Genomic DNA, 22,189 nt, shown 5'->3' with positions numbered 1-22,189 from the left:
CCCTTAGTGGGGAGGAGGGAGCTGTCCATTGTCCAAAGTATTAAAGGAACTGAAGCTCTGATATTTCTAGCAACTATAGGAGGAAAAGTGAGAGAGAGAGGAAAAACAAACAAAACCAACCAACCCCTGAAATCATTTTCTTATTGTACATAATGACCTCATTCTCCTGTATATGCGGAAGATATAACCTTATATTTGGTAAGTGTTTCTTGTGCTATTTTATCACGTGACCTGTTTATAAAAATATATATTAAAAATGTTGTAAAAACCCGAGTCTGAGTGGTTTCTAGGTCATCAGACCGTGCCGGGGGAGGGTTTTCCTGCTGTGGGTGGCCCAGATCTATGTGGATCCTTGTGTACCTCTCAACATGCTTTCAACACACATGTTGGCGCTGTGTGCCACTGTGCCAAACTGGGAACAGAGCAGTAACCAACACAGAAGACCCCTAACCTCCCAGATGCTGAAACCACTGCATATAATATTCCCTCCAAAATGAGACCCATTCTACACACAGGGGAACTGAGGCTAAGAGAGGGGCAGGGATTTCCTAAAACATCACACAGTGCCTCAAGGGCAGAATCCAGGACTCACACCCAGCAGAGAACGGAATGCGGGAGAGGGTCACTGATTGAAGGAATCCTGCAAACAGGTTGTGTCAAGGACTGGAAGTCTGGTGGAGACTGAGGCCGACTCGATCCCTGCCCTTGTTGAGTTCATACTCGTGAACCAGTAAGCAAACGAACAGGCTGTGACATGTTGTGGAGGCGACAGTGACAGAAGTGGCCAGGAAGGCCTCTGAGAAGGTGATATTTAAGCTGAGCTCTGAGAGGTGCCAAGAGAACCATTCAGGTACAGCAGGTGCAATGGCCGTGAGGCAGGAAGGAGCGCTGCGTGCTAAAAAAAAAAAAAAAAAAAGGCACGGGAGCCACTAGGGCTGGGGCACAGGGAGCGGGGAGAAGTGTGGCGGAAGATGGGGAGAGGTGGAGGCCAAGCTTGCAGTGGGAGCTATGGGGGAGGGCTTAAGCGGAAGAGTGGTACCAGGCTCCTGTAGGTTTTAGGTCAAAGGGGAAAGGCAGGCCCAGGCAAAGCAGTTAGGAGGCTGCTCCTGAGGCTCAGGAGTCGGCAAGGATGTATTTGGGGGACAATTGGAGGAATCTGGGAATCATTTACGGAAGATCTGACTTGCTGATGCGCCTGGGAGGAGGGAGATGTCAGGGATGAAAACTGGCATTTAAATACTGAGATAAAAACACCAAGGTGAAAACGGGTAGTCCGGGCGGCCCCTCAGTCCCAGTCCTGGGCTATCCTCCTCGGATACCAAAGCGGCTTCCTGACCCGGAACTTTAGTGGTGTGCGCGAGAATTCGCGCCCGCTTCCGGCGGGGCGAGTGAAAAGAACCGCTTCCGGCGAGGGGCAGGTAAGAAACGGACCGCTTCCGGCGCGGCTGTTAGCGTCCGGCCGGCAGCTTTGGTAAATGCGTTGGGAGCCGGCGGAAAGCATAGCCGCCCCCGCTGCTCTGGTTCCGGTCCCGCTGTCCTTGCTCCCCCGCGCCACCGGCACCTCCGCGCCGCCCTCAGGAATTCAGTACTCCGCCTGCGCCTCTGCTGTCTCCCGTCCCGCCCGTCTTCCAAACCCCTCCAGCTCCTTAAGCAGCTCGGGCCTCGAGGCCCCCCTATGCTCCCCGCGCCTCTATCGCCTAGGTCCTCCGGACCCATCTGCCTCTCTCCTCTTTTGTCACTCCCTCGCCTTCGTGTAGACGTGGGAGCCACTTCATTCCTCTGTCCAGCGACGCGGACGGCCGGGCTTGACTGACCGAGGGGCCAGTGACTGCCCAAATCTGACTGATGAGGGGGTAGAGAGGTGGCCTAGACCGAGACTGACCCGCCTCAGGGTACTGCGGGGCCAAGTGGCCTACCTAGCTAGGGTGATGGGCTGAACTGACTCCAGTGAGTTTGAACTTGCCTATTAGACTGACGGACAGAGACCCGTGGACTGCCCTGAACCAGCTCTTCACGGCTGCCCAGCCAAGCCCAGGCCCGAGCAGTCCTGGGGGGCCCAGCGAGTGTGAAGGGTCTGAACTGAGGGACAGACCCACAGTCGACCAGCCTTCCTGCTCACTGACCTCCTGCCCCCACCAGACGTGCAGCAATGGAAAAGATGTCCCGTGTAACCACCGCCCTGGGTGGCAACGTGCTGACGGGCCGCACCATGCACTGCCATCTGGATGCGCCAGCCAATGCCATCAGCGTCTGCCGTGATGCGGCCCAGGTTGTGGTGGCTGGCCGCAGCATCTTCAAGATCTACGCCATCGAGGAAGAGCAGTTTGTGGAGAAACTAAACCTGCGTGTGGGCCGTAAGCCCTCGCTCAACCTGAGCTGTGCAGATGTGGTCTGGCACCAGATGGACGACAATCTACTGGCCACAGCGGCCACCAACGGCGTGGTGGTCACTTGGAACCTGGGTCGGCCATCCCGCAACAAGCAGGACCAGCTGTTCACAGAGCATAAGCGCACGGTGAATAAGGTTTGTTTCCATCCCACTGAGGCCCACATGCTGCTCAGTGGCTCCCAGGACGGCTTCATGAAGTGCTTTGACCTGCGCAGGAAGGACTCTGTCAGCACTTTCTCAGGTGAGGCCTGCAGGGTTTGGATGGGACAAGTGCAGGTCTCAGTAGGCATCCCAGCCTGTCCAGGCCGGACCAGGAGTGTTGCCTGCCTCAGAGGCCTTCAGGTGTGCCCCAGAGGGCTTCCTAGAGGAGGGGTTCAGGAGGAGCAGGCCTGGATGAGGTGGGAGTGGCACCTGGACCTGCTGGGGGTGGGGTGGGGCCGAACTGTCAGAGAGAGTGAGGTGTTGAGGTATGAGCCAGGGGAGGGGATGTGGTAGGGGAGGGATGAGGGTTGAGAGCTGTTGAGACAGGAGGCAAGGCCAGCAGAGTCGGAGCAGGGCACGGGCCAGGTGTCTGCATCCTTGCCCCAGGTGCCTGTGTCTGCTCCACGAGGCTTCTCCCTGCGGCTGTGCCCTAAGCAGTGCTTGAGGGTGCCCATTTCACCTCTGGGCTCTAGGCTAAGGCTGCAGGCAGGCATGGAAACGAGTCCTCAGCCACTCAGAGGCTCCACCAGGCCTCCTCCCATCCTGGAGCTTGAGGACTGGCCCCTCACTTCCTCCTGCCCCTCCCCTCCATGGCCAACCACCTGCAGGCCAGTCCGAGAGCGTGCGTGATGTGCAGTTCAGCATCCGAGACTACTTCACCTTTGCTTCCACCTTTGAGAATGGCAACGTGCAGCTCTGGGACATCCGGCGGCCTGACCGCTGCGAGAGGATGTTCACGGCCCACAACGGGCCTGTGTTCTGCTGCGACTGGCACCCTGAGGACAGGTGTTGTGTGAGGGGTCACCTGAGGACAGGGTGTGTGTGCGTGAGGTCACCCAAGGGCAGGTGGGGCATGGGGGGGTCACCCGAGGGCAGGTGTGTGTATGGGGTCTCCAGAAGGCAGGTGTGGTGTGGGGCGGGGGAATCATCTAAGGAGAAGTGTGATATGGGGGAATTACCTGAGGACAGGTGTGGCATGTGTGGGGTTGTCACCTGAGGACAGGTGTGGTGGTAGTGGGGGGATTGGACAGACGGGTGAGGCACAGAGGTCTCTCTCACTGACTCAGACCTGTGAATCAGAGAAAGTAGGATACAGCAGGCCTGAGGCACCCCCCTCCCACAGAAGAGGATGCTGAGGTCTTGGCGGGGCTCTTGCAGGGGCTGGCTGGCCACTGGTGGACGTGACAAGATGGTGAAGGTCTGGGACATGACCACGCCTCGTGCCAGGGAGGTGCACTGTGTACAGACCATCGCTTCAGTAGCCCGTGTCAAGTGGCGGCCTGAGTGTCGCCACCATTTGGCCACCTGCTCCATGATGGTAGATCACAACATCTACGTGTGGGATGTGCGCCGGCCCTTTGTGCCTGCCGCCATGTTTGAGGAGCACCGTGACGTCACAACAGGCATTGCCTGGCGCCACCCACACGACCCCTCCTTCCTGCTGTCTGGCTCCAAGGACAGCACACTGTGCCAGCATCTGTTCCGTGATGCCAGCCAGCCTGTCGAGCGTGCCAACCCTGAGGGCCTCTGCTACGGCCTCTTTGGGGACCTGGCCTTTGCTGCCAAGGAGAGCCTGGTGGCTGCCGAGTTGGGGCGCAAGCCCTATGCTGGTGACCGGCGCCACCCCATCTTTTTCAAACGCAAGCTGGACCCCTCCGAGCCCTTTGCAGGCCTGGCCTCCAGTGCCCTCAGCATCTTTGAGACAGAGGCTGGTGGCAGCAGCATGAGCTGGTTCGTGGACACGGCCCAGCGTTATGCCCTGGCTGGCCGGCCACTGGCTGAGCTCTGTGACCACAATGCTAAGGTGGCCCGAGAGCTGGGCCGCAACCAGGTGAGTGGGGTTGGGTGGGGTGGGGCAGGCATGACTGCAGGCCCAGAGGGCTGTGGCCTCCCCAGGTGTCCGTCAGCGCACCACCAAGACTACACGCTGTTTCCTTCCACTCTCCCCCTCTATGCTGCTGCACTATAGGATAGGGATTCTTAACAGTCTCCTGGGGCAGCCAAGCTTGTAGATCTTGGGTTCCATCCATGCAGGGAGGCCTGCACAGGCAGCGGTGCCCAGGGCCCCACAAGTGACTGGTGTCCGCCCCCAGGTGGCTCAGACATGGACCATGCTGCGCATCATCTACTGCAGCCCTGGCCTCATGCCTTCCACCAACTTCAACCACAGCGTGGGCAAGAGCAGCTCCTGTGGCCTGCCGCTCATGAACAGGTAGAGCTTGGGGTGGGCTCTCCCAAGAGGCTGGGCCCTGGCCTGAGCCTCGAAGGCCCAGCCCACCCATTGGCCCCTCCCTGCTTCCAGCTTCAACCTAAAGGAAATGGCCTTAGGGCTAGGCAGCGAGACTCGACTGGACCGCAGTAAGGGTGACACTCGGAACGACACTGTTCTGCTTGACTCCTCGGCCACGCTCATCACCAACGATGGTAAGGATGGGGGGCACTGCTGTGGGCAGGGTGGGGCATTCCACAGCTAGCTGCTCTTCAGTGCCGCTCCCTCCCCTGCCGGGCAGACAATGAGGAGACCGAGGGCAGTGACGTGCCAGCCGACTACCTCCTGGGTGATGTGGAGGGGGATGAGGAGGAGCTGTACCTGCTGGACCCAGACCACACGCACCGTGAGCAGGAGGGCAGGGCCAGAGGTGGGGTTGGGGCAGGGCCAGGAGGCAGGGCAGAGGATCAGATCCTGCTTGCCCCCTGCCCCACAGCTGAGGAGCCTGAGTACGTGCTGCCCCAGGAGGCCTTCCCACTACGCCACGAGATCGTGGACACGCCACCCGGGCCTGAGCACCTGCAGGACAAAGCAGACTCACCACACATGAGTGGCAGTGAGGCGGATGCTACGTTGCAGACACCTATGGACTCGTCCTTCTCGCTGATCTCAGTCTCGCATGCCCTCTATGACAACCGCCTACCACCGGACTTCTTCAGTGCCCTAGTGCAAGACATGCTGCACTTCTATGCTGAGCAGGGCGATGTGCAGATGGCCGTGTCGGTACTCATCGTGCTGGGAGAGCGTGTGCGAAAGGACATTGATGAGCAGGCCCAGGTGTGTGCCTTATGTGCTCCGCCCTGCACCGCTGACATGGAACCCCAGCTACTGGGGGTGCTGGCCTGGGTACTGACCTCCCTGCCTCTTCCTGCCCCTCCCTGCACCACCAGGAGCACTGGTATACGTCCTACATCGATCTTCTGCAGCGCTTCCGCCTCTGGAATGTGTCCAACGAGGTGGTCAAGCTGAGCACCAGCCATGCCATAAGCTGCCTCAACCAGGCCTCCACCTCCCTGCACGTCAATTGCAGCCACTGCAAGCGGCCCATGAGTGGGCGGGGCTGGGTCTGTGGCAGGTGGGGCCGGGGGCGGGCCCAGGGGCGGTGGGGTGGGTCCCCGGTCAGCCCTGAACCCCACTGAGGGAGCCTTCCACCCCCGCCAGGTGCCACCGCTGCGCCAGCATGTGTGCTGTCTGCCATCACGTCGTCAAGGGCCTGTTCGCATGGTGCCAGGGCTGTAGCCATGGCGGCCACCTGCAGCACATCATGAAGTGGCTGGAGGGCAGCTCCCACTGCCCCGCGGGCTGCGGCCACCTCTGCGAGTACTCTTGATCTGGCCCTGGCGCAGCGGCTTCTGCAGTTCTGGACCCCAACCCCCGATCGCACCTGCATGGACGTCTCTTGCCCAGACTGTGCCCAGGGGAAAAGGCCTGGAATTTGTGAGCCAAATAAAGCAAGCTGGAGCCAATGTCTAGGCTGCCTGTCGCCCGAACGCGCCGCGGAGCTGCCCCTTACCCGCGCGTGCCAACTCTGGTGGGCGGGGGTCTTCCTGGAGGTGGGGGTGGCAGTGGTGATGGCGGCCGTGTCGCCGTGGTAACTGGCGGAGCCAATCACGACTCTCCGTGCGGCCTGCACTCTGTCTTCCGGGGCACTGGGCCGATCTGAGCAACAGCTTCCGGGAACCGCGCGGCGCGCACCTGTTGCCAGGACGACGGATCTCTCAACCACTGTGGGCCGCGCGGAGTGCGGCTGGACTTCCCGGCGTTCCCCGCGGCGGCGGGCGGGATGCTGGTGGCGTCGACACGGTCGTGGCGCCAGGGGTGCGGCAGCTCCTGCTGCTGGGTCAGTGGACGCTGGCGGGCCCAGGGAGGCCCGGCTTCGGGCAGGCAGGCGACGGGGGCTGGTGAGAGGCGCGGGGCTGGAGCGGGGTGTGGGGCTGGGGCGGGGTGGAGGCGCTGACCCGGCTCTGCCCTCAGGCAGCGGGGCGGGTCGAGGACGCTGGCGGCCTTGGCCGAGGAGGGGCGCTGCACTGTTGAGCGCCGCGCCGACCTCACCTACGCTGATTGCGCGCCGCGGTACATGCCCCTGCCCACCTCTCAGAGCCGGCCCCTGATTTCCGTCATCTTTGACCGCTCCTGTCAATCCGAACTACCCCCCCCCCGCCCCCGACCACAGCCTGGTGAACGCGTGGGGTGTGGGCGGTGGTGGGCGTGGGCCAGACCCGACTGTGACGCAGCCTTTCTTGATAACTACGCCTTGTTTTTTTTTTTTTTCCTTCAGACCCGTCATCCTGCAGGGGCTCACAGACAACCCTGTGAGTGCGCGGCAGCCCTGGGCAGCTTTGTACTCGCTGGGCCTAACCGCTTAGTTGTCTCCCTTACCTGCAGAGGTTCCGGGACCTGTGCTCTCGCGAAAGGCTGCTGGCCTTGTTTGGGGACAGCGTGCTCTGGCTGAGCACAGCCAACACCTTCAACCAGAAAGGTGAGCTGCCCAACCCCGCACTTGCCACCTTTCTTTTGTCGTCAGACAGGACTAGCAGATCCTGAGATCGTTTTCTTGCAGTGGCCCTGCCCTTCCAGGAGTATGTGGAGCAGCTGCTGCACTCTTAGCACCCCATCTTCCTGGGCAGTGGTGAGTCACGCCTGGGTGATGGTGATGGAAGGGCACCTGGGAGGCCTTGGTGTCAGGATTATTTCTGTTGTAGACACTCTGTACTTCTTTGGGGACAACAGCTTAACTGCATGGGCGCCACTCTTCCGCCATTACACCCCACCCCGATTTGCCCTGCTGGATACCACCTGTGCTTACAGCTTTGGAATAGCGGGTGGGAACCCCCCACAGGATCCAGGGATTTGTGTATGTTGGGGAAAGTAAGATCACTGTTGTTTTGACGCTGTAGGAGCTGTTTCCCGGTGTTCCCTTCCCCTCGTATGAACCTGGGTTCTCAGAAGTGATTTATGGCCATAAGGTCAGCAGGGACTGGGAGCTGAGACTTACTTAGGGCTCCCTGATGCCAGCGTGAGTGTGACCTTGCTGCTCCTGCCCCCAGCGCTGGTTCCTGTACCCCCCAGAGAAAACGCCAACGTTCCACCCCAACAAGACCATACTGGCCTGGCTCCACAACACATACCTTGCCTTGGCACCCTCTGCAAGGCCCCTGGAGAGCACCATCCAGGCCGGGGAGGTCAGTGGCTGGCCAGAGCGTGTGGAAGGGTCCCACAGGCTCTCCACTAACCCCTGTGCCCCTGCTCCCTACCAGGTGCTGTACTTCCCTGACCGGTGGTGGCATGCCACCCTCAACCTGGACGTCAGCGTCTTCATCTTCACCTTTTTCAGGTAGCCAGAGTAGCAGCTAGCTAAGCACCCCCATCACACGCCACCACGTGCCAGGTAGTGCTCAGAGATTTTATTACAGGAACAATGGTAGCAAGGTTGGTTTTGGCCCAGCCCACCCTCACTGCTATTTTGGGCCCAGAAGCGGGGGTAGGGAGGCTTGTACCTAGGGAGGGCTGTGCTGAAACAGGAACAGTTCAGAGCCCATCAGCAGTACGACAGGGTAGGGCAGGACACTAGGGGGTGGGGGGGTCCAGGGACAGACTATGTACAAGGGCTGGGGACACAGGCCCTGCACTGGCAGCCTTAGTAGTCCTCTACCCAGCCGTTCTCGGAGATGAATGCGTCGATGACCTCCTTCATGGCCAGGTTGGGGATGAGCTGTTCCTGGGTCAGTGGGCTCCGCGTCACAGGGTCAAAGTGGCCCACACGCTGCAGGGACAGCAGGGTCAGAGGGTGCTCAGGGGCCTGGGGCTGGGCAGTACCTGTCCCTGCTGGCCGCAGCCTCACCTGCAGGTGCTCCTCAATATCTTTGCGGTCATAGGTGATGCCACTCGGCGTGATGCATGGCTCACGCATCAGCTCGAAGCTAATCTTGCCACACAGGTAGTCAGGGATATCTCGCCTCTGCAGCACACAGGGAGGGATCAGGGGCCGTGACAGGGACCCCCACCACAAGCCCCAGGGGACAGATTGGCCTCACCTTTCTCTTCTCGTCCACCTGGGAGAAGATTTCATCCATGTCTGCCAGGTATTTGTCCTGCAAAGAAACAAGCAATTAGGCACCACCCCCCTGCCCCACCATGCACGCAGATAGATCCACTTGGGGTTGGGGGTATTCTCACATGCTTGGCCTCAATGCAGGCCTGCTGGGCCCGGACGTGGCCATCGTCCTTGTCACCTTCGTGGTTCCGCTGACAATCTTCCAGCTCCCTGGGGGCCGACCAGGAGCTGGTCAGATAGGTCTAGCCAGGAGAGGTCAGGCCCCACCCAATCTCAGGGCCAATGATCAGGCCTCCCATCTCCTGCTTCTCCAATAAATATTTTTGACTTAACCTAAGACTACATGACTTAGTGGGGCAGAGTCTGCTTCGGCCACAGCCCACCTCTCCCGCTGTGCCAGGATGAGCCGTGTGAGGTAGGAATGCAGCTCGTTCTCCTGGTGGATGCGCCGCTCCTCAATGCTGTTCCAGCGCTTCTTCTTGGCAATGCGCAGAGCACTGGGGATGTCATCACCAAAGTTGAGCCGCTGCTCCTTGGCCAGGTTGTAGGCTGGGGAATGGGGGCTTTGGGTCACTCGTTGGCAGTCTGAGGCCAAGCCACCCCTGCCCCCCCCATGCCGCCAGCCCACCTCGCTGCAGATTGGCGATGGCCTCATCATAGCTCTCCATCTCAAGCTGGCACTGCCCCAGGAAGAAATGTGCCTTTACTGACTGCCCGTCCAGCTCCAGAGCACGCCGGCAGTCAGCCAGTGCCTGCTCATGCTGCTGCATCTTCAAGTAGCACAGTGCCCGGTTGGTGTAGTACACAGCTACCAGAGGGTTCCGGGTCTGGGGACCAAGGCCAGACCAGCCAGTGTGAGGGTCTGAGGGCATGAGCTCAGCCTGGGCCCTCTCCCAGGTCATGTTCCAGCTTTGGGGCCCAAAGCTGGAATCAAACTATAAGCTTCTCAGGAGTCCCTGGGTCCCAAGACTTGCTGAGCTGGAGTCCTGGCCCACGTGCCTGGCTCAGAACCCAAACCTCAACTCTAATTGATTTTGTAAAGGTAAGTCCCAGACCTGTGGAGACCCACACTTTGGGTTTGCGGTCCTCGATGCACAAAGATACCTGTACTCAACCAAGCCAACTCAAAACAAACCTGAACCGTTCACCCCACCCACCATACTTGTCCAGCAACTGGCGCTGGGTCCACAGCCGTGGCCTTGGCCCCTTAGGAACAAGATTATCACCGAGTCCTCAGCCTGTGACTTCCCTGAGACCGAGCCAAAACCTTCCTACCGAAGGACCGGCGGGGCTGCCGGGTAGGGGCTGGGGGGCGGTTGGACGCGGGGCTGAAAGATGGGGCCCTGCCCCCTCCCAGACCAGGGCGCACTCACGATTGCGCGGCCGTAGCAGGCCGCCGCCTCCGGGTACTTGCGGCCCACGAAGAGCCGGTTGCCCTGCTCCTTGAGCTCTTGCGCGCTGAGGCTCTTCTCCGGGCTTCCACCGCCAGCGCCCAGCCGCGTGCCACCCTCCTTCTCCTCCCTGCCCTTCATAGCGCCGCGCGGCACAGCCTGGGCTTCGCTCCCAGGCTCCGCGCCCGGCCCACCCCGTGCCCGTAGCCGGAGCCCGCGATCCGCTCAGGCCGGGTCCAGTGATCGGCCACCGGAACTTCCGGCTGCGCGAGGCGGAGCCAGCGGATGGGCACGTGAGGTGGGCGGGCCCGCGCGTGCGCCTGCCCGGCTTCGGCGACGGGGCGGGGCTAGCCGGGAGCGCCGGCGTAAAGGCGATGCCCGTGCACCCCTAGCCTCTCTCCGCCCCCCACTCTTGAGCTCTCCTTCCCGAAGGCCGGGCCCCGCCCCCACATACCCTGCTCCTCTAAGGCCTCTCTACGGAACCGGCTACGGCTGCAGCTGTCCTTGCATTCAGCCTCCCCAGTGAGATGCCTTCTTTGGGCCTGCCCCATCCCGTGAACCCCGCCCCCGGACCAGCTGAGGACCCGCCCCCGCCGGTGAAGCCCCGCCCCGGAGTGCGAATATAGCGGCCGCCCGCGGGCTGTGGGGCTGTGAGGACCCGAGTCGCTGGGTCGTCCTGGCGCATCACGGGGAGGTGGTGTGGGCGCACGCGGGCTCCCAGGGCCGGCTGGAGGCCCTGGATCGGTGGTACGGCGGTAGGGAATTTGGCTGAGGGAGAGGGTACTGGTAAAGGCGACAGCTCCCCGTGGCCTGGACCCCGTCGCTGCTCTTCCCCAGGTATCATAAGGAGTTGCTCGTGGCCGGGAGTGGGTGGAGTTCGGGGGAGAAGCACGTGACGCGAGACGAGCTGGAGCGGCTGCTGACGTGGAAGGTTGCGGTGAGGATTCCCCTGTGGGGTTGGTCTCCAGGAGAGGGCGGAGCTTCTTCCTGGGGAGACACTTCTTCGCGAGTCAGAGCTTCCTCGGGCGGAGTTTCATTGGGGCGAGCCCTCGCGGGGCGGGACCTCTTTCTGGGGTCGGGGCTTCCTTTGGCCAAGTCCGCCTCCAACACCCTTGGCCTGGCCACCCCCAGTGGGGCTGATTCCGGCCGCCCCTGCAGCAGCTGGTAGCCGCCAATCCCCCGGAGCTCGTGGTGCGGTGCTCAGCCGCTGCCTTCCGCCTCCTGCCCGATGTGCTGACGGCCGTCACAGAGCTGTGTGCCCGCCGCAGTGTGGGCGCCGCCACAGCCTCAGGTGAGGAAGCACTTGGGTGGGTGTAGTGTTCTCTCTATCCACCCAGCGAAGTTCTCGGGTGGAATGGGAACCCACCTGGCCTGGTCTGTCCTGGAGGCGGTGTTGTCCACTGAGTTGTGGGGCCAGAGTACTACCTTCCGTTTCACTGCCTATAGCAGTCCTGGCAGCTGGAGCTCCTGAGGCAGCAGACTTCATGTCCCATGAGGCGGTGGCCAGGGTGTCTGGCCTGCCTGCCCAGCAGTACATCCTCCAGCACTACCGGCTGTACCTGGGCCAGATGCAGGATCATGCCAAGGCTTTGAGCCAAGGTGAGGGGACATCGGTGGGCAGGAGGGCGTCCAGGGCTCCGGTGGGAGTGTCCAGAGGGCAGGGGTGGCTAGCATTTATGGGCCCAGACTCCCTCTGCTCCTTCCCAGCCAGTGCCTCTGGGCCACGGACCCGGCAGCCCGCGGAGACAGCACTGTGGACCTGGGCCGTGGGGCGGAAGATGTGCCCGGGCCTGCTGCCTGACCTCAGCCCTGGCACGGTCAACATCCATGTCATCAGGCCGGCCAAGAGGCGTAGGACCCAGGCCGATTGACTTGAGCCATGGAGGAACCTGCTGCCTTGATGTGGAATCTGTCTGCATAGCAGGGTTGGCCAGACAGAGGCCTGCCTGCACCATCACAGCTGAGTAAATGCGTGCTGAACACAGCTCCCTTCCCAGGCGAGGAGTATCCCACCCTTCTTGCTGTGAGGACATCTCCCACACACCATGACAGAGGTGTCGGGGTCAGAAGCCCAGGCTCCTTCACAGTCTGGTCAGCACATGGGGTGGCCAGGTGAGCCCCACAGCCCATGCACTGCCACCGGTCCTGTGTAAAATATTTATTCATTCTCAAAAAAGGCTCAAACTGCAAGTCCTGGGGCCAGGGAGCAGGGCAAGGTCTCCTCTGGGCCTCCCTTGGGGACCACCTCCTACCTAGTCCCGCCCTCTGAAGCCTGGGACGATGAAGCCAGAGCTGGTATCAGGCTTGGTCTGATTTGGTGGGGCCACAGGGGCCACTCACCCCCGCAGGGGGAGAAACAGCTTCCACATGGATATGCAGCCCGCCAGTGGCCACCTGAACCCCACACCTTTGCCCAGCGCCTGTCAGGGTGGCGGGGGCACATGGGCACCCAGCAGGTCATAGGCAAATATGTTCCAGAAGATGGCAAAGAGCAGGAAGGTGCCATAGGCAAGCAGCACCACCCACCAGCCACACTGGTCACCCAGGCGCTCCTCGTAGCTACGCAGGATGGTCAGGCCCATGCTCACGCCCACCACTGCACCTGCCAGGTGTGCCATGAAGCTGGGCTGTGGACCTGAGGCAGGCAGCGGTGGAGAGAACCGCAACCACACGGCCCGGCCCACCTCGGAGCTCACTGCGAAGGAGGTGGGAGGAACTGTGGGGGGCGCCCCAGCCACAAGCTGGCGTCCCCACCCACCTCACCCTGCCCGGCCCTCTACTCACTGCACACCAGGGCCAGCACCATCCTCAGCAGCTTGTAGGGACACCGCATCCCAGCCCAGTTCTGGTAGCGCAGACAGAGGCTGTGAGGCAGGATGGGCACCCCCCCCGTGCCCGCTGGGCACCCCCAAACCCCGCCTGGGTGGTCCCATTACCATAACAACATTGGCCAGATGTGCCGAGCAGAGGGCGTAGACCCCGCCGGAGCTCCCCACCACGGGGGCCCGCATGTCGGTGATAGAGACAGTCAGTGAGCCTGCGTGAGCCAGGAGGAGGCTGTGAGGGTGCAGCCTGATGGTGGGGTAGAGGGCGGGGGTGCACACCTGCCTCACCTGCCAACACGCCAGCCAGGTAGAGCAGGCTGATGCGGAGCAGGCCATGCACCATCTCCAGGGGCACCCCGATCATCAGCTGCAGAAGCGCATTGAACCCCAGTTGCTCCAGGCTGTGACAGTGGGGGCCGGGCACAAGGGGCATGGGCATGAGGAAAAGGGGCTGGGTATGAGAGACAGGGCAGCACCCTGGTCTCCCTCCCTCGTGCCAGCTAGTGCAGACTCCGTTTCTTGACTTAGCCCCAGCCACTCACCCGACGTGCATGAACATGTAGGTGAGAAAGCGCCAGGCCCGGGCACGGTGCCCGGGGTGGTACACCAGGGGGCTCTTCATATACTCAGGGTGGTAGGTCTGCAGCACCCACTTGTTGAGCCGCGCCCCATAGCACAGGAACACGATGATCTGGGGAGACGGGGGTCAGGTGGGGCCTGGCTGGGTGGAGGGGGTGGCTGGGGCACGGGCAGCACTCACCTGGGCAAGGGTGACAGATGCCATGAACACTGGGGGCGGGCAGCTGCGGTGCTGGTAGAAGTACCAACGGCGGTCCACCTCGCAGGGTAGGATCTCGTAGGCCACATAGCGCACGAACCGTTTGTAGACACCTAGGCCTGGCTCATCTGGCAGCCCGTCCCGGGGCAGTGCCCGCTGGCCATTAGCAATGGCCCGCTTGAAGCTGCTTGAGCGCTTGCTGTTGATCTAAGGGTGGGGTTGAGCGTGGGTCCAGGCACCCCTGACCCCTGCCACAGTGCCCTCCAGCCCCCACATCCACACACCTCCCCAGTGGGCTGGGTGGAGAGGGGCCACCTGCCCGCCCCCTCTAGCCAGGGTGCTGTGCTGCAGGGCTGGGGCTCCCCACTATCTTCCCAGTGGCACTGACCAGGTCAACCAGTTCCTGGTAGCAGACCTGGCCCTGCTCGTTGCTCTGGGCCAGGGCCACCAGCATGTCCAGCTTGGCAGGGTCCAGAGGCAGCTCATGGTTATGCACCAGGCCAGCGAAGGTTTCCGTGCTAATGAAGCCGGTGTTCTCGGGGTCCAGCTGCTAGAGGTAGGGGGGGCCAGCCGGCCTAGGGCTGAGCACAGGCTCAGACCCTCATTCACAGGGCTGGGCTAGGCTAGCTCAAGCAGCAGGTCCAAGCACCCTTGGCCCAGAGGCCCCAGCCATCTGGAGGGGCTGCCAGGTTCTTCTCGTCTCGGTCCCACCCTGCCCGCCCTGGGGTCAGCCTATGTCCGAGTACAGCGTCCTCCCCTTGGGTCTCAGGTGCGGGGCCAAGGTCGTGCAGGGAGGGGTGGGGGCACTTGCGGCCGCCCGGTATGGGAAGCTGCCCTGCCCTCACGCACCTGCTCCTGGATAAGCTGCAGCAGCGAGCTCCTATCCATAGAGCCGCGCCGGGGGCCGGTGGGTGGCCGCGGCCGGAGGGGCTGCTCTGCGGACGGCTCCGCTCCGCCCCGCCGGCCTGCTCCGCCTGCTCCGCTCGCCGCCGCCGCATGCAGGATCGCGTCACGGAACCGCTGCACGCGCCGCCGGGACAGGCGCGCGCCCCATAATCCCCGCCCGCGGAGTGACGCGCAGAGCACTGGTAACCGCGGTCCTGACACACCCGCCCCGCCGCGCTTAGGCAGGACCCCGGCACTGCGGCTGCCCCTCTCACCCACGACACCTGGGAAACTGAGTCACCGCGCCGCGCCCAAGCTCTCCCTAGGCGCGCATCTGCGGCTCTGTGACCTGCGTAGCCCTCCGGGCTCCGGCCTCAGTGCAGACGTCACCTCCTCAAGGAAGTCTTCCCGGACCCCCGCGCTGCCTGCGACCCCCCAGGCGGTGGACCCCGCGTTTCCCTCGCGGCTCATTGGCTCTTCCTGCTGACCACCCAGACTGATGCAGACAGCCTGGCTTCTTCTGAGCCCTAGGGCTCTACTGCTGGGTGCCAAAACTAACAGAAGCCAGTGAATGTAGGGGAGGTGACAGTGCAGCTGCCCAGACCAACCCCCACCGCGCACGTCTGGATTGGGGGCTTGTGCCTGAACACTACTGCAGCCAGCTTGGTGGAGAGTCAGGGTCTCTGGCCTGAGCAGGCCACTGGGGCTGGGCATGGATGGTACTAGGTAGGCTCAGGCAGACCCATGGACCCCCGGGCAGAGCCACAGCTGGGATCAATGAGGGGACCCGCTTATACAATGGAGATGACACAGACCAAGGGGATAGATGACCATAGCAAACTTTTCAAGGGCTACTCAAATGTACAGCCTGTTGCTGCAGTGTGCAATGGAGCCATCATCACTCTTGGCAGCTGTGCCCTCTGGGGACACAGGTGTCCAGAAATAGCACCCGGCTCTGAGGGCTGGCAGGGGTGGAGGGACAGCCCATGGGGCCAGAAGGGGCCCCAGTGCCCACCCCACCCTCCTGAGGCAGATGTGGTCCTGCACAGTGGGCACCACCCAAGTGTACCGAGCCTGCCAGGCACCAAGAATGTGGCTCAGAAGCTGGGGAGGAAGGAATGGGCTGGGCTGGGACCCTGGTCTGCTCAGCCACCACAGGCTCCAAGACACGTGGAACAGCAGGTGCCTGTCCAAGAAGGTTCTCTGGAGAACCACCCCGTTCCCTTCAATGTGGGGGGTGCTATGGCTGTCCCTTTCAGGGTGTGAAGGACGGGACAGGACTAGGCAGGGTCCCCAAGCAGGGGGCTCCTATGCACTGCAGACGGAGAAGCATAATTGGGTGCCTGGTTGAACCAGGCCATCTGGACACTGCGGCCCGGGGAGTGGGCTACATGGGGGTGGTGACCTCAGACTGCGGGCTTCCCACTACACTCCCTCAAGGACACTGTGGGCTGCTCATCCCCAGACTGATGTGGACTACCTTGGACAGAGGTCCTCTGGGCCCAGCCAGACATTAAGTGGCCTGGACATGATGCCTGGGGGCAGGGAGCAGATCCAGGGCAGAGGCTGAGGTGATGCTGCAGGAGGCACCCTGAGGTCTCTGGAAGTAAACGGCCAGAGCTGTGCTTTCCAGCCACCCCAGACAAAGGACAAGTTTTAGGCTGATTCACAAAAAAACTGCCTTTAAGGTGTGGAATCCAAGAGGTGGAAGACAACTGAAGTTTAATCAGAAAACCCAGTTTCATGCCCTCAGAAGGGGCAGGCGGAACCCATTCCACAGCAGTGGCAGATGGGCCCATGTGAACCACAGGGAAGTAGACATTGTGATCCCAGCACTTCTTGCCTGCCCCTACTTCTGACCCCTTCCACACCTGCTGACCACCTGGGCCCAGGACCAGGAAGGAGGGAGTGGGGCCCTAAGAATTCCACATCTGGAGTCACCAGCTTCCTCATCTATGCCCCCAGTCCCCCCAGTACACATGATGCCCAATAGTGACAGGGCCCAAGCTGTTTGGAAAAGGGGCCTCTCCAGTAGGGGTGGGCAAGCTGGCACAGCTGTAGCAGGATAGCACTTGGCAAATGTTCAAGCAGGAGAAAGCCCCTGGGCAGGGGCCCTCTGCCAGTGCCTTGGGGACCCTGAACCAGGACTGTAGGGCGGGGCCAGGCAGGAGGGCAGGGAGGGCCTCAGGCTGGCCTCATCAGCTCTTCACCAGGGCCCTATATAGGGAAAAGCTGAGCACGGCAGCCAGGGCGGCCCCAACAGCCCCCAGTGTCACCTGCAGCCAGAAGGAGGTGGGGTGCAGCTCCGTATGAACCAGGTATCTGCAGAAAGAGAGCAGAGCCATCTGGAGAAGCCCCAGTCCCTCTGCTCAGCCCCAACATCCCTGCTGTGCCCCACCCAACCCCTAAAGCTGGACCTAGAAAAGCCTCGGAGCCCCATGAGGCTGGCTCCTCGTCTGCAGCCCAATCCCACCAAGCCTATCCTCCCCATCCTGCAGCATGACTCCTAGCTTACAGCCCACCCACCCATCTGGGGACAGGACTCTAAGGCTGTGGGGGCCAGTACTCACGGGAAGGTAGCCATGGTGGCCAGCCGGCTGAAGATGGCAGTGCTGGGTGCAGCCGAGCTGATACAAGAGAAGGGGACAGGAGCGGGCAGCCGGTGCCTGTGGCAGAACTCAGCCGGGGACATGCCTGGTGGCGAGATGCCTTGGGGCAGGTCGGCCTTGGAAGAGATGAAGAGGCAGGGGGTCTGCCCATCCAAGTAACGCTGCTGCAGGGACAGGAGTGATGTGAGGGCAGCATGAGGGTGGTCCACAGAGTGAAGGCAGTGGAGTGCTGCACGGTGCCCCCTGCCTTGCCTTATAGATCCTGGCGCAGAATGTGAAGGATGTGGGGTTGCTGCTGTCAAACAGCAGGCAGGCGACATCACAGGCAACATCTGATGCAACGTCCAGCAGGCTGTCTGCACCCACCTCATGAAGCTGCAGACAGAGGACGGCCTCAGGCAAGGTGGGCTCAGAGGGCCACGCAGGGACAGTGGGGGCAGAAGCAGTAGGACCACCTCAGGGTACAGGACGGGACCCCCACCCCGACCCTGAAACGTACTATCAGGTACTTCTCCTGCCTGTTGACGTGCACTGTGTTGATGGCATAGACAGAAAGTTCCATGGAGGGCTCCTGGAGCTGAAGGAGGCACAAGAGAACACAGGAAGGAGACACTGACATTCGGTGGCCCTGATCCCCAGGGCACCCCCCACGCCCTGCAGGACACTCACCCCTAGGCTCCGGCCAAGGAAGGCCTGCAGGAAGGCAGACTTGCCCACTCCACGTGCCCCCACCACCTCGCACAGGAGGACACGCCTCTGGGTCTGCCCCTTCTCCTGGTCCAGCCTTTTCTCACGGGTGACTGTGTGTGGACAAACAAGTGATGCGGGGTGGCACAGAATCCCAGGCAAGGTGGGTGCCCGCCTGGTAAGAATGGGGCTGATGCGGAGGCCCAGCACAGGGTCCTTGAGAGGCAGGTGCCCACCTGTGATGGCATGGGCCTGGGAGTCCTGCTCAGAGAGAACGGGGTACCCCAGGTAGCCGAGATCCCCAAGACAGCGCCGGACATCCACATAGGTCACCAGGCTGGGGGTATGTGGGCAGGAATTAGAGCAGCGCAGTGGCAGTGTGGCTGGGCGGGCGGGCAGCGAGGGCTACGCTTACGTCCACTGGCAGAGGAAGCTGTGCAGGGGAAGCTGGCCACCGGCTGCAGTGCACACCGTATAGGGCAGCTCAGGGCCCCAGGGGGCTGCTGGGAAGACACTAAAGAGGCTCTGCAACTCCACGGGCGAAAGGGCACCATCGTGGTCCTGGACAGAGGCATTGATGCAAGCAGTGATGTAGGGGGCAACAGGGCTGCATGGGGGTGGCACCGGGCTGCTCACATGCTCACCTGGTCGTGCTTCTCAAACACTCTCTGCAGGAATTGGTAGCCAAAGTGGTTGAGCTCAGTGGTACAGCCTGGGGGCACGGGGAGCCTGCAGAGAGGGGGCCCTGTTCCTGCAAGCCTGCCTGTGAGGCCTCCCAACCGTATGCCAGGGCAAGCACCATGTGGCCATCTGCCCGTTGTGGGGAGGCCTGGCCAAAGTCCCCATCCAGGGGGCAAGGGGGCAGAGACAGATACATCAAGATCTGTGCAACTGTAGCAGGACATCTTCTACACAAGCATTTTGGTAGGTGGCCAGTCCCCTGGACCTGGTGTGCTCTGCTCAGGGAACAGCCGGGCCCAAATGCCCCCAGGAGGCACTGTGCAGGCCCCCCATGAGACGGATGGACAGATGGGTGGGACTGAGACTCAGGTGAGACATGCACCCATTTGTGGTCCCCAGGATGTGGCCCAGATGCCCACTCACGGGGGGAAAAGGTAGTCATCCGTGAGCTCAAGCGCATCACCATAGCCAAAGCGCCGCAAGATGGCCCAGGTGGTCTCATGGCGGCCACGCTGGATGAAAAGTGTGTTCAGGAAGAGGAAGCCTGTGCTGAGGAGTCAGAAGTCTGGCACCTGGCCTGGTGGCCCTGCCCCACCACCCCACACCAGCGGGCAGCCCAGCCTCACCGTCCAGTGTCAGCTGATCATTCCACACACCGCCTGCCACATTCTTGCTCACCACCATCTTCACATCCTCCAGGGCCTGCGGGGCCAGGGGGTGCCCAAAGCAGGACTTCTGTTTCCAAGAGAAACTTGGTGTTAATCGGCAGCCTCCTGGTACTGCCCAAGACCAGGCATCGGGGCTGTAGGGGTGCGGGGCAGGGCGTAGAGGGCTGGGCTGCACCTGGAAGGTGTTGAGTTCCTCATCACTGAGCGCCTGGTCCAGGTCCTGGTCGCAGAGTCTGAAGATGCGTGTGAGGGCCTGGGTGCAGGCAGGCTGCAGCTACAGGGACAATGGCTCAGCACACCTGCTTCCCCCTGCACACCCCTCTCACCCCATGCCCACCCCACCCGCTGCCTGTCCCCCACCTGCTTGGCCTCGGGATCATACAGAGGTGCTGTGGGGTGCAGCACGGCCTTCTGCGCATAGTAGAACAGCTCTGAGATGTTCCTCAGGTTCTTGGCCGAGCACTGGGAGGGAGAACTGGCTGGGGGCGCCCTGGGGACACTGTCCTGGGTGCAGCAGGTCAGGGGACCTCCCTCCACCCCAGGCCCTCAATGAAACAACCTGACTCCGACTGGCCCCAGGTAACCAGCATGGAGGGGTACAGAGTGTGCTGTAGGCTCTCCGCTTCTGTACTGCCCTCACCACAGAACCCCTCTCCTTGTCCACCTGGACGACCAGAGCTGGGGCCAGAATGAGGACCACCCTGCTCACCTCCACACAAGTCTCGATCTCAGGGAATTGGCTCATGATGGGAAGCACAGCCTCGATGGAGCCCCCCGGCCGCAGGTCCGACTTGTTGCCCACCAGGATGATGGGGACCCTGGGGAGAGGCCCATGGTCACCAGGGCTGGACAGTGGCATGGCCCAGGCACCCACTGAGGTCCCCACCGAGGCCCCCTCATTACCTAGGGCCCCTCTTGGTTCTCCCATTCACCAATGGGATCCACTTGGTTCTGATCTGAGAAAGGCCAGGCTGTGAGTGAGATGGCTCCCACCTGGGCTCTGTGCCTGCCTGGGGGATGGGAGAGGCACTGGTGCCCCAGACCCAGCGCTCTGACTCTGCCGTCAGGGTCTGTGCAGAGGTTGGCAGCTGAGCCCAGTGCAGGGCTGCCCTTGCTCACCTTCTCGATAGTGGCCTCCTCGGAGATGTCGTACACCACACATACCACATTCGCCTGTGTGGAGCAGTGGTGGTTTTGTCCCAGCCCTGCCCTCCAGCCACCCATTCTGGGCCACCTGTATACTCAACCTAGATGAGCCCTGCCCTCCAGCAGAGGCATCAGGTCCCAGCACAAGACTCCCATGGCTCTGGATAGGGCATCCCTCAGGGGGCTCAGGACAGACACAGGCAAGGCAACAATGGGCACGAGGGGCAACAATGGCAGGAGGGCCACCCCTGGGCAGCCAAGGCCTAAACCCTTGGCTGGCACAAGAGAGGCTGCAGTAGGTTCAGGTGAGACTGTGGGGCCAGGTTCCCTCTCCTGGGGGCTTGGCTGGGGCACAGGTTCCCCCGAAACAGATGAATGTCTGGCACTACAGCCCCAACAAAACAGCGGAATTAGTGGGCTACAGCCAAAGCGGGCTCCTTAATCCAAAAATCTCCACAAGAGGACAAGGCCAAACAACTAGGCCCAGGTGGCAGCCAACCCCCACACCGACAGCCCAAGCCTCAGGCCCAGCAACCCCTCCTCAGACCCTCTCCACCGGCACACCTTGTGGATCTCAGCCTGGAGCTCCTCCTCTGTCTGCTCAGCTTCTAGACGGAAAAAGAGCTCTCACTGAAAGCCCTGCCCCAGGCACACACCCTGGGCTGTCGGGGATGGGGGTGGGGTAGGCGTTACCTGAGTAGTCCACGATGTGGGTGGGCACCTTCTCTGGGGTGACATCCGCAGGAATTGTAATCTCTTCTGCCCGGGGAGGGACCTGGGACACAAAAGCCTATTGCTGTAGGCAGGACCCCTTAGGGTGGCCCAGGGAAGAAGGGCTCCCCCGGGGTAGGCTTCACCAGAAAAACCCCTTCCAGCCAGTTCCCAGGTCTGGGGCAGAGCTAGAATGACACCGCGGGGTAGGCCAATCATTCGCAGGCGGCGCACCAAGCCCAGATGCGGACCCCACCCCATGCGCTGTGGGCACTGAGATGACGCCCCTAAAGCACGCTGGGGTACCACGCCCGGCGCCAGCCCGCCAGCCCGCCAGCCCGCCGCCCGGGGCCCTGGTCAGGCCGCGCGGGAAGCCTCCGGCCCGTACACGCGCTCGGCCACTCACCTCTTCGGGGAACTCCTCGCCCACCAGCGACAAGATCAGCGACGTCTTCCCCACCTGGGCTGCGCGGGGCGGGGCGGTCAGCGCGGCGGCAACCAAGGTCACGGCGCGCCACGCGCCCGCCAAACCCGGAAAGATCCAGGCCCCAGCCCTGCCGCTCCAAGACCCCCGGTCCCTCCCCCCAGCCGCTCCATGACCCCCGGCCACCGCCCCAGGCGTGGGCGCCTACCCTCGCCCAGCAACAGGATGCGAACATCCCGCTTCATGGCCGCAAATCAGCCCCCAACCTGGTCCCGTCCTGGCCCCAGCCCCGCCCCCGACCCGCCTGGTTCCCAACCATATCCCTGATTCCCGTCCCTCGCACCGACACTTCCGGTCCGCGCCCGCACTTCCGGCCCGCGGCCTAGGGAGCAGCGACTGGGCGGACCAGAGCGGCCGGGATGCGCGGCGACGCCACCGCGCGGGCGCACCGGGCACTGCAAGCGCCGCTCC

General features: G+C 62.3%; 6 protein-coding genes across 24 annotated transcripts; 3 read left to right on the top strand and 3 right to left on the bottom strand.

The window, feature by feature from the left end:
- The first annotated feature begins 1,438 nt into the window (after positions 1-1,438).
- On the top strand, positions 1,439-6,325 carry WDR24 (WD repeat domain 24). Of its 3 annotated transcripts, none has more exons than XM_010597447.3 (9): positions 1,439-2,630; positions 3,199-3,406; positions 3,749-4,421; positions 4,684-4,802; positions 4,893-5,014; positions 5,101-5,205; positions 5,296-5,636; positions 5,750-5,923; positions 6,021-6,215. In XM_010597447.3, exons 1-9 carry the CDS (start codon positions 2,150-2,152, stop codon positions 6,096-6,098), a joined length of 2,301 nt encoding a protein of 766 aa, XP_010595749.1. In that variant the 5' UTR covers positions 1,439-2,149; the 3' UTR covers positions 6,099-6,215. The 3 variants fall into 3 exon arrangements, with proteins under 3 accessions (XP_010595749.1, XP_003417838.1, XP_010595748.1); XM_003417790.4 differs by having other exon boundaries at positions 1,440-2,630; positions 3,199-3,376; positions 5,750-5,934; positions 6,021-6,325; XM_010597446.3 differs by having other exon boundaries at positions 1,440-2,630; positions 5,750-5,934; positions 6,021-6,325.
- Positions 6,325-8,229, top strand: JMJD8 (jumonji domain containing 8). Its single transcript, XM_064294774.1, is given in 10 exon segments — positions 6,325-6,479; positions 6,530-6,760; positions 6,834-6,937; positions 7,128-7,171; positions 7,245-7,338; positions 7,420-7,488; positions 7,562-7,688; positions 7,765-7,825; positions 7,907-8,041; positions 8,117-8,229. Coding segments are annotated over 10 exon segments (1,101 nt in total). The 3' UTR covers positions 8,198-8,229.
- A 19-nt stretch (positions 8,230-8,248) lies between these two features.
- STUB1 (STIP1 homology and U-box containing protein 1) lies at positions 8,249-10,445 on the bottom strand. Its single transcript, XM_003417791.4, has 7 exons — positions 10,287-10,445; positions 9,542-9,740; positions 9,297-9,462; positions 9,036-9,123; positions 8,894-8,950; positions 8,701-8,817; positions 8,249-8,622 (listed from the first exon to the last, which is right to left on the bottom strand). Exons 1-7 carry the CDS (start codon positions 10,443-10,445, stop codon positions 8,497-8,499), a joined length of 912 nt encoding a protein of 303 aa, XP_003417839.1. The 3' UTR covers positions 8,249-8,496.
- A 144-nt stretch (positions 10,446-10,589) lies between these two features.
- On the top strand, positions 10,590-12,207 carry LOC104846626 (uncharacterized). Its single transcript, XM_023557315.2, has 5 exons — positions 10,590-10,593; positions 10,907-11,051; positions 11,142-11,241; positions 11,463-11,595; positions 11,751-12,207. Exons 1-5 carry the CDS (start codon positions 10,590-10,592, stop codon positions 12,173-12,175), a joined length of 807 nt encoding a protein of 268 aa, XP_023413083.1. The 3' UTR covers positions 12,176-12,207.
- A 520-nt stretch (positions 12,208-12,727) lies between these two features.
- On the bottom strand, positions 12,728-15,263 carry RHBDL1 (rhomboid like 1). The gene is made up of 9 exons (XM_064294773.1): positions 15,183-15,263; positions 14,757-15,029; positions 14,296-14,457; positions 13,890-14,114; positions 13,672-13,820; positions 13,418-13,530; positions 13,241-13,341; positions 13,089-13,149; positions 12,728-12,999 (listed from the first exon to the last, which is right to left on the bottom strand). The coding sequence occupies exons 1-9, from the start codon at positions 15,261-15,263 to the stop codon at positions 12,728-12,730; spliced, it is 1,437 nt and encodes a 478-aa protein (XP_064150843.1).
- Positions 15,026-22,113, bottom strand: RHOT2 (ras homolog family member T2). Of its 17 annotated transcripts, none has more exons than XM_064295299.1 (19): positions 21,927-22,042; positions 21,701-21,759; positions 21,277-21,358; positions 21,148-21,191; positions 20,557-20,610; positions 20,341-20,447; positions 20,147-20,255; positions 19,798-19,899; positions 19,613-19,711; positions 19,396-19,504; positions 19,193-19,313; positions 18,733-18,817; positions 18,504-18,649; positions 18,325-18,425; positions 18,071-18,201; positions 17,901-17,978; positions 17,654-17,776; positions 17,363-17,565; positions 15,030-17,114 (listed from the first exon to the last, which is right to left on the bottom strand). In XM_064295299.1, the coding sequence occupies exons 1-19, from the start codon at positions 21,961-21,963 to the stop codon at positions 16,991-16,993; spliced, it is 1,914 nt and encodes a 637-aa protein (XP_064151369.1). In that variant the 5' UTR covers positions 21,964-22,042; the 3' UTR covers positions 15,030-16,990. The 17 variants fall into 17 exon arrangements, 16 of the variants coding, with proteins under 16 accessions (XP_064151366.1, XP_064151375.1, XP_064151362.1 ...); XM_064295300.1 differs by having other exon boundaries at positions 15,031-17,114; positions 20,341-20,393; positions 21,927-22,041; XR_010323583.1 differs by having other exon boundaries at positions 15,036-15,346; positions 16,273-17,114; positions 18,071-18,425.
- Between the last annotated feature and the right edge of the window lie 76 nt (positions 22,114-22,189).

The sequence above is a fragment of the Loxodonta africana genome, chromosome 12, assembly GCF_030014295.1.
Source record: "Loxodonta africana isolate mLoxAfr1 chromosome 12, mLoxAfr1.hap2, whole genome shotgun sequence".
Lineage (NCBI taxonomy): Eukaryota > Metazoa > Chordata > Mammalia > Proboscidea > Elephantidae > Loxodonta > Loxodonta africana.
This window is presented reverse-complemented; position numbering and strand designations above follow the sequence as displayed.

What these genes read in the sequence shown, in the direction of transcription:
- WDR24 (XM_010597446.3), top strand. Translation starts at nt 2,150, where the DNA reads ATGGAAAAGATGTCCCGTGTAACCACCGCCCTGGGTGGCAACGTGCTG. An exon ending in AGGGGTCACCTGAGGACAGG is followed by an intron (nt 3,407 to 3,748) that starts GTGTGTGTGCGT and finishes GGGCTCTTGCAG; the next exon opens with GGGCTGGCTGGCCACTGGTG. An exon ending in GGACCCAGACCACACGCACC is followed by an intron (nt 5,206 to 5,295) that starts GTGAGCAGGAGG and finishes CCTGCCCCACAG; the next exon opens with CTGAGGAGCCTGAGTACGTG.
- RHOT2 (XM_064295291.1), bottom strand. Translation starts at nt 21,963, where the DNA reads ATGAAGCGGGATGTTCGCATCCTGTTGCTGGGCGAGG. An exon ending in CATCCTGTTGCTGGGCGAGG is followed by an intron (nt 21,760 to 21,926) that starts GTAGGCGCCCAC and finishes CGCCCCGCGCAG; the next exon opens with CCCAGGTGGGGAAGACGTCG. An exon ending in TCTGCGCCAGGATCTATAAG is followed by an intron (nt 17,566 to 17,653) that starts GCAAGGCAGGGG and finishes CTGTCCCTGCAG; the next exon opens with CAGCGTTACTTGGATGGGCA.
- RHBDL1 (XM_064294773.1), bottom strand. Translation starts at nt 15,263, where the DNA reads ATGAGCCGCGAGGGAAACGCGGGGTCCACCGCCTGGGGGGTCGCAGGC. An exon ending in TGCAGCTTATCCAGGAGCAG is followed by an intron (nt 14,458 to 14,756) that starts GTGCGTGAGGGC and finishes CCCTACCTCTAG; the next exon opens with CAGCTGGACCCCGAGAACAC. An exon ending in CATCTGTCACCCTTGCCCAG is followed by an intron (nt 13,821 to 13,889) that starts GTGAGTGCTGCC and finishes CCGTCTCCCCAG; the next exon opens with ATCATCGTGTTCCTGTGCTA.
- STUB1 (XM_003417791.4), bottom strand. Translation starts at nt 10,445, where the DNA reads ATGAAGGGCAGGGAGGAGAAGGAGGGTGGCACGCGGCTGGGCGCTGGC. An exon ending in CCTGCATTGAGGCCAAGCAT is followed by an intron (nt 8,951 to 9,035) that starts GTGAGAATACCC and finishes GTTTCTTTGCAG; the next exon opens with GACAAATACCTGGCAGACAT. An exon ending in ATATTGAGGAGCACCTGCAG is followed by an intron (nt 8,623 to 8,700) that starts GTGAGGCTGCGG and finishes CTGTCCCTGCAG; the next exon opens with CGTGTGGGCCACTTTGACCC.
- LOC104846626 (XM_023557315.2), top strand. An exon ending in TGCTGACGTGGAAGGTTGCG is followed by an intron (nt 11,242 to 11,462) that starts GTGAGGATTCCC and finishes CCGCCCCTGCAG; the next exon opens with CAGCTGGTAGCCGCCAATCC. An exon ending in GGGCGCCGCCACAGCCTCAG is followed by an intron (nt 11,596 to 11,750) that starts GTGAGGAAGCAC and finishes CACTGCCTATAG; the next exon opens with CAGTCCTGGCAGCTGGAGCT.